This window comes from Drosophila santomea, chromosome 2L (assembly GCF_016746245.2).
Source record: "Drosophila santomea strain STO CAGO 1482 chromosome 2L, Prin_Dsan_1.1, whole genome shotgun sequence".
In the NCBI taxonomy this organism is placed as follows: domain Eukaryota; kingdom Metazoa; phylum Arthropoda; class Insecta; order Diptera; family Drosophilidae; genus Drosophila; species Drosophila santomea.
Window position 1 is genome coordinate 5,744,907 of NC_053016.2, and position 6,010 is coordinate 5,750,916.

The 6,010-nt window shown below is 42.4% G+C and overlaps 1 protein-coding gene across 1 annotated transcript; it reads left to right on the top strand.

Moving 5' to 3' along the window:
- The first annotated feature begins 2,756 nt into the window (after positions 1–2,756).
- On the top strand, positions 2,757–4,878 carry LOC120454281 (proteoglycan 4). Its single transcript, XM_039639455.1, has 4 exons — positions 2,757–2,839; positions 2,900–3,921; positions 3,980–4,090; positions 4,167–4,878. The coding sequence occupies exons 1-4, from the start codon at positions 2,757–2,759 to the stop codon at positions 4,826–4,828; spliced, it is 1,878 nt and encodes a 625-aa protein (XP_039495389.1). The 3' UTR covers positions 4,829–4,878.
- The last annotated feature ends 1,132 nt before the right edge of the window (positions 4,879–6,010 follow it).

Sequence of the window (6,010 nt, forward strand, 5' to 3'; positions counted from 1 at the left end):
ATCCATCACGTTACTTCAGGTGACGGCCAACGCTGAAGTGGCGAACTCTTATCAACTTTCAGTCGGTTACATTGATCGCAAGTAGATATCAGTGACAGTGACACTGGCAGTGGGCCACTTGAGGCCGTTTCAACAGCTTCAAACCTGACCAAACCGCAGTATGAACCGCCCAACCTCAAGTGTTAGATAACTGGTTTTATCAACTGCCAATTGCCAAATTGACTGCTCACGATGTCCACGCGACTTTGCTTAGCACGAGACTCCTCGGCGTACAGCCATACAACGCAGCTAACCACAAAATAACAGCGGGTTAAACTTCCGGTTATCTGTGGCTTCGAGTACTTCTTCCAGGCACAGTAAAGCTTGCTTAAGGCAAACGTAACTAGCATGCGTTTTTCTTATACCACAATTTCAGTCTGAGAGAAACGACAACTTTTTATTGCTTACTTTACATACGTAAGGCAATTTTACATTGCATACATTTGGGTGCACTAAAGTTACTGTTAAAATTTTAATATAATTATTACTAGAAGCTAGTACAAGAAGCTAGTTAAAAACTTTTGTAACATCAAAAAAATTATTTTTATTAAATATATATTTTCATTAAATTTATTAACTATATACAAACAAAGTACGAACAGCTATCGAGTTAACTTATTAGCAAATTAAAAATGTATATTAAACATGTACAAAAAGGATTTCTTAGCTCCATAAAAGGGCTTCAAATAGTGTTACGCTTAAGGCGCCTCCACTGTACCCCACTGATGTGTTATTTGGTCGCCTTAATGGCATTCGAGCCATCTGTCATGTCTCATGTCGCAAGTCCCAGGACCTCGCACTTTTCCCCTTTCAACCGTGACACTGATACGCTTCTGTCAACATAATTCAGTGGGTGTTGCGTGCCGAGACCCGAAAACTGTTGCATGTTCCGCATAACAAGGATACCAGAGATGACAGGGAAAAGGGCAAAACGTTTCGAGATACCAGCCCAGCGATTTTCATTTAATATTCGCCTTAACACAATATTTTCGATGTAAACTGGAGTCCTTGTGGTCTCCTTTTGATTGGAAAATATTTGGCTGGCGGGCAAATATTGATTGAGAACAAACGCCACGAGCAAGTAAAGATTTTTACATTAAACAGCTGGAAAGTCGTAAAGATTCCGGCAGAAAGACAAGACAAATTACACGCGAATGCCATTTGCTAATGACAGGATGAAAGCACGCCCCAGGCTCATTTCCCAAGCTCGCAATTTTCGCCAGCTGACATTTGGGAATGTGGCGGAGACAAGGTCAAGAAGTCAGTGGGAAATTAAGGCAGATTTTCTACGTTCATATTCCCTAAGTGTTCCCCAAAGAGAGTGTTAGCAATTTGTAAATATCCTTACCATTAGCTACCTATTAAATATTTAGTTTTGTCATCATGTTTCTCTCACTTTTTCACAGTTTTAGGAAATCGTTTCCTTGTTTGTTTGTAACTAGATCAGCAAGCGAAAGTGGCTAACATTTATCAGCACTTTCTCACTTCTAAAATGATGCTTCCTAACAAATGTCACGAATTATAAAAACAACTGGCAATTCAGTACCCACAAATTCAATAAAGCAAATCAGAGCTTACAGCGAAAATAAGTAATTAATCAGCTTCTAAGTACTCAGCTTTTCAATGCTTTTCGTACCATGCCGTCTTAACCAGCCGCTTAACAACTGCCTTTCTAATTGTTCAGATGTTTTCACACTGCCAATTGAGCCAAGAATGGCAGCCCATTGTTTCTGTTGCGTCGATTGGTATTAATTACTTGATAGTACACCCCGCAGATCCCCCTTTTATTCACGCCCACGCGATGGCGACAATAAAAGTAATTTGCATAAACGGAAACAAGGCGAACGAGACGTCGAATCAAACGGTACAATAATAAATTAAATAAATAATGCAAATAGCAAATACACGTGAAAAACGAAAGCGGGAAAACGAAGAGCGGATTGCCAAAATACACTTTAATTATGAACTAAATTATAGCAAAGGTTTTGCTCTCCTCTTGTTAGGAAAAAAAATATTTTAAAATTAAAGAATATTTCTTTATGATTTTTATATGCAATTTCCTCCTGTATATTTATATATATTTTTTTATAAAATTCACAACATAGGACGTTTTTTATAAAATTGCAATAATTTGATTAGAATCGATTATAATAATATTTTTGGTAAATCTCTTGTTGGATCCTAACTATTTACGGCATTTTGCTAAAACAAAAAAATCAAAAAACCAACGTTTTAAGTTATTTTTATTTGAAGGATAAGGATTATTCAGTTCAGCAAAAGCTTAAAGTATTTTATTAAATTAAGGTGTAATGAGTTTTTGGTAAATTTTTTCAATATTCTTATCGATTGAAGCCCCAACTTCGCTGTATAGAGTATCCCAGACCAGAAAGAAGAATGAACGTAGTGGAAAGTAAACGCCAAAAATCGCCGATCTCAGCACAAGTCACGTAGAGAACAAAAGTGAAAACAAGACCAGAGCAACGAAGACGCCGCCCAGACGGATGACAGTGGAGTCTAATGAGAAAGCTGACCGCAAAACTATGATTTTAATACGGGGGAGGTGGAGGTGGCAGGTGGCAGGTGGCACGGGTGACTTACAGATCGGAAAGAACGATGTCTCAATTGGCAGAAAGTGAGAGTGCAGCGCACTGCACAGATCCGACAGATACGTGAACTCAACAAAAGCCAAATGTCGCCCGGGTTGGGGCAACATTTCCATGGAAACCATCGACCCAAACACTCGAATCATGATGATGCTGCTGCTGCTATGGGTGCTACTTGTTGGACCTTCAGTTTTTGGGTGAGTTGTAATAAGCTGGGGAAAAAATTAAATATGTTTTATATTATTATGCCCCATTAGTTCGCCTTTGGAGATGCAACTTCTGGATATGATGCTGGCGGAGGCGGAGGACTATCCCAGCAATGGTCGCGATCAGAGGGATATATCCGTTTTGCCAGCAGCTGCGATTGGTTGCGATGACAGCGGTGATGCACAGGACCCATTTAGCCACATTTTCGATGACTATGAGGAAAGCAAGGAGGAGTGTATGGACTTGGTGCCACCCTGTGAACCAGCTTTCGAGGAAGGTCTGCCCATCGAACACCCGTGCTTCGTTAGATTACTGCTGCTGAGAACACCGCTGCTTAAACAGGATCCCTGCGCCAATTTCACCCTGGTAACAGAAGGACCAACTACCACAGTTAAGCCCAAGACCAGGAAATGCAGTCCAAAGAGTAAAACAAATAAAAGTGTCAGTCAAAATGAACTACTGGCACTACCCAACAATGGTACAACTAATTCAACCACTAGTACACCACTGAGTTCAACAACAGAAACTGCAACCGATTCTAAGATCATAAAAATTAGAAAGTTAGTACCAAAGATCAAAACAAACACCACGACATCAACAACCACAACAACTTTGGCAACAACAACTATAGAAGAGAGCACATCACCAGCGGAAACGAGCACCACAGAAGTGCAACCGGAAACAACAACCGAGCAGGAAACAAGTTCAACAACAAGTAGTACCACAACCTCCACTACACAGCCACCTTTTACAGAGAACCAACTGAAGCGATTGAGAGCCTTAAGGAACAGGAGAAAGAATGCCAGGGCAAAGTCACCGAACGTGCCCGATCCACCGCAGATCAAGCTCGACAATGCCAGCCAACCCAGCGAGGTTATTCAGGTGATCATGACCACCGAAGCCGCCGAACTGAAGCTCCAACCGGAAGTTAGCAACACCACCACAACGGTCGTGCCTCCAACCACTGTTTCTACAACAACTTCCGGTCCGGAAACCACCACATCAGAAAGTTGCGTAGAAGAAGTGGAAAACACCACGGTGCCGCAGTTCTCAGGATGTAAAGATGACGAAGGTAAAATTAAACTCTAGAAAGTTTTAAGCCAGTTTAATAAGTGATTTTAATCCTACAGGTGCTGAAAGGTCTGACAATAGAGTTACTTCCACCACTGAGGAGCCTTGTGAGGACACCGACGAGCAGGACACTAATCTGTGTCCGCAGTTTATGCCCACCCAAGGGCCTTGTAAGTACTTATTCACTTTAAATAATTGCAAAAGGGTAAAATATATAGTACTAAAATGAAATTTGGTAATTTCCAGCAAGTCCAAGACCACCTCCATCATATCGTTTTCGCAAGCCAGTGAAAAACTATGTGGAGCCCATTTTGTACGAGGGTAACTTTGGCAAACCACTTCAGCAAATGGCTCCAGTGGGACCCCAGCAGCGGGATTACTTTGTGTCCAATAAACAAATAGTTCCCAAACCAAGGCCCAAGTACAGGAAACGCATACCGCCCTCTATCTACATGAACAACATTGTGAGGGGCTTGGACTGCAGCGATGAAGTTGGTCCGTATCCCCCAAGGACCCCCAATCAGCCGCAAAGATTTTGGGGTGTGACTCCCGTAGACTTCCTTCAGCGCAATCAAGGCTCTATGAAGCAACAGCCTGAGAGAAAGATGAAAAGTTTTGCACCAGTTCCAATTAGGAGAAAACCCTTCTATCCCAGAAGTTCAGAGGAAACCATGGAGAGACAGTATATGATGGAAAGGGAACCCGAACCGCGCCCGCAGTATCACCATTACCCTGAAGACGAAGTCGTATTTCACGAGGATGCCCCACCCAGCTCGCCTACTCCCAGCTTGGATCCCTGCCAGCAGGAGCACGATCATGTCCTCTTCCGCCAGAGACCACAACACCAACACACAGATCACCTTGTGGACTATCCCCAGCCACCCATTTCCTCGCACTTTTTCACCTAATTAACCTAATCCACAACTTAGCTAAGTGAGCACACAGAGCACCCAGTAACCAGTTGACCATTACAAATAAATAAGTGCACCTCCAAGCAAAAGCCAAAGCCAACTCAGACCATCAATCAAGCGGATAATTAGGGGAGGTCTTTGATCTTGGAAGAAGACGACGTCAGCAATTGAATTATAAAGCAATTGCCTTTCATTTGGCGGTCAGCAGAGGGACAAGGGCTGATTGCGGAGTGAATAGCCACTTATCAGTCCAAAGCCGAGGCTCCATTCGCTGGCCAAAAGGCACGCGCCCATAATGACAAACCCATGAGCGACCATGGCCACCACCTGATGGGTGCTTTGTGGTGGCCATTGGCCATGCACTCGCCGCCATCGTGATGCGCCAGTCGGGCGTCCTTTGGGAATAGGATTTCCGTAATCACTATCTACTATCACTATCTACCCCCCCACCCCTTAAAAATCACTACACGCATATGAGTAGATTGAGTGGAGAAAGGTTTTAATGGTTTCGATATAACAGAAAACTTTTGCAGGACTTAACGGTTATCCAGGAATAACGCTTGAATAAGGGTAAAAAAAATATAAAAATCTATTTTTTAAGGCGCTTTAAAATTCAGTAGTTCGTTTGCAATTATACAAAACCCAACTATTTTGCGTAAAAAGTTTTGAAAGTGATGTCAACAGCTTGTTTCTGTTGAAGAACTGCGATCGAATAGATACAAATATAATGATTTAAAATAATTAAATTGAATGCGAAATTTTATGTACTTAGACATTCCAATTGTTGGCGAGGAAAATGCACCACAGTTTTAAAGATATAATAGAAAACAAAGCGACGAAAGTGCACTAGAATTTGGAAGATAAATTTAAAAAAAAAAAAAAAGGATTTCTGTATCACCCATGTGCCCTGCACTCGCAAGCGTAGGTGAGTGGCTAACATATGACTGTCGGAAAAGCCCAACACGACGAAATGCCAAATCAAAAGAGCGTTTTTGGGGCCCACAGGAGTTTCCCGGCGAAAAAAACAATGCAAAAACAAATTAGTTGCCGCCTCTCCCTCTCCAGCGCTCTCTTCGCCGCGGCGAATTGGTATCCGAAGTGGAGGCTGACATTGTAAATGTCACAGGCAGGACATGAAAGGCGGCGGCGCTCAGAGAGAGAGTGTGGCGAGAGCGAGCG

Coding starts and splice junctions, on each gene's coding strand:
- LOC120454281 (XM_039639455.1), top strand. CDS start 2,757: ATGGAAACCATCGACCCAAACACTCGAATCATGATGATGCTGCTGCTG. Junction 2,840..2,899: donor GTTGGACCTTCAGTTTTTGG/GTGAGTTGTAAT, acceptor ATGCCCCATTAG/TTCGCCTTTGGAGATGCAAC. Junction 3,922..3,979: donor AGGATGTAAAGATGACGAAG/GTAAAATTAAAC, acceptor TTAATCCTACAG/GTGCTGAAAGGTCTGACAAT.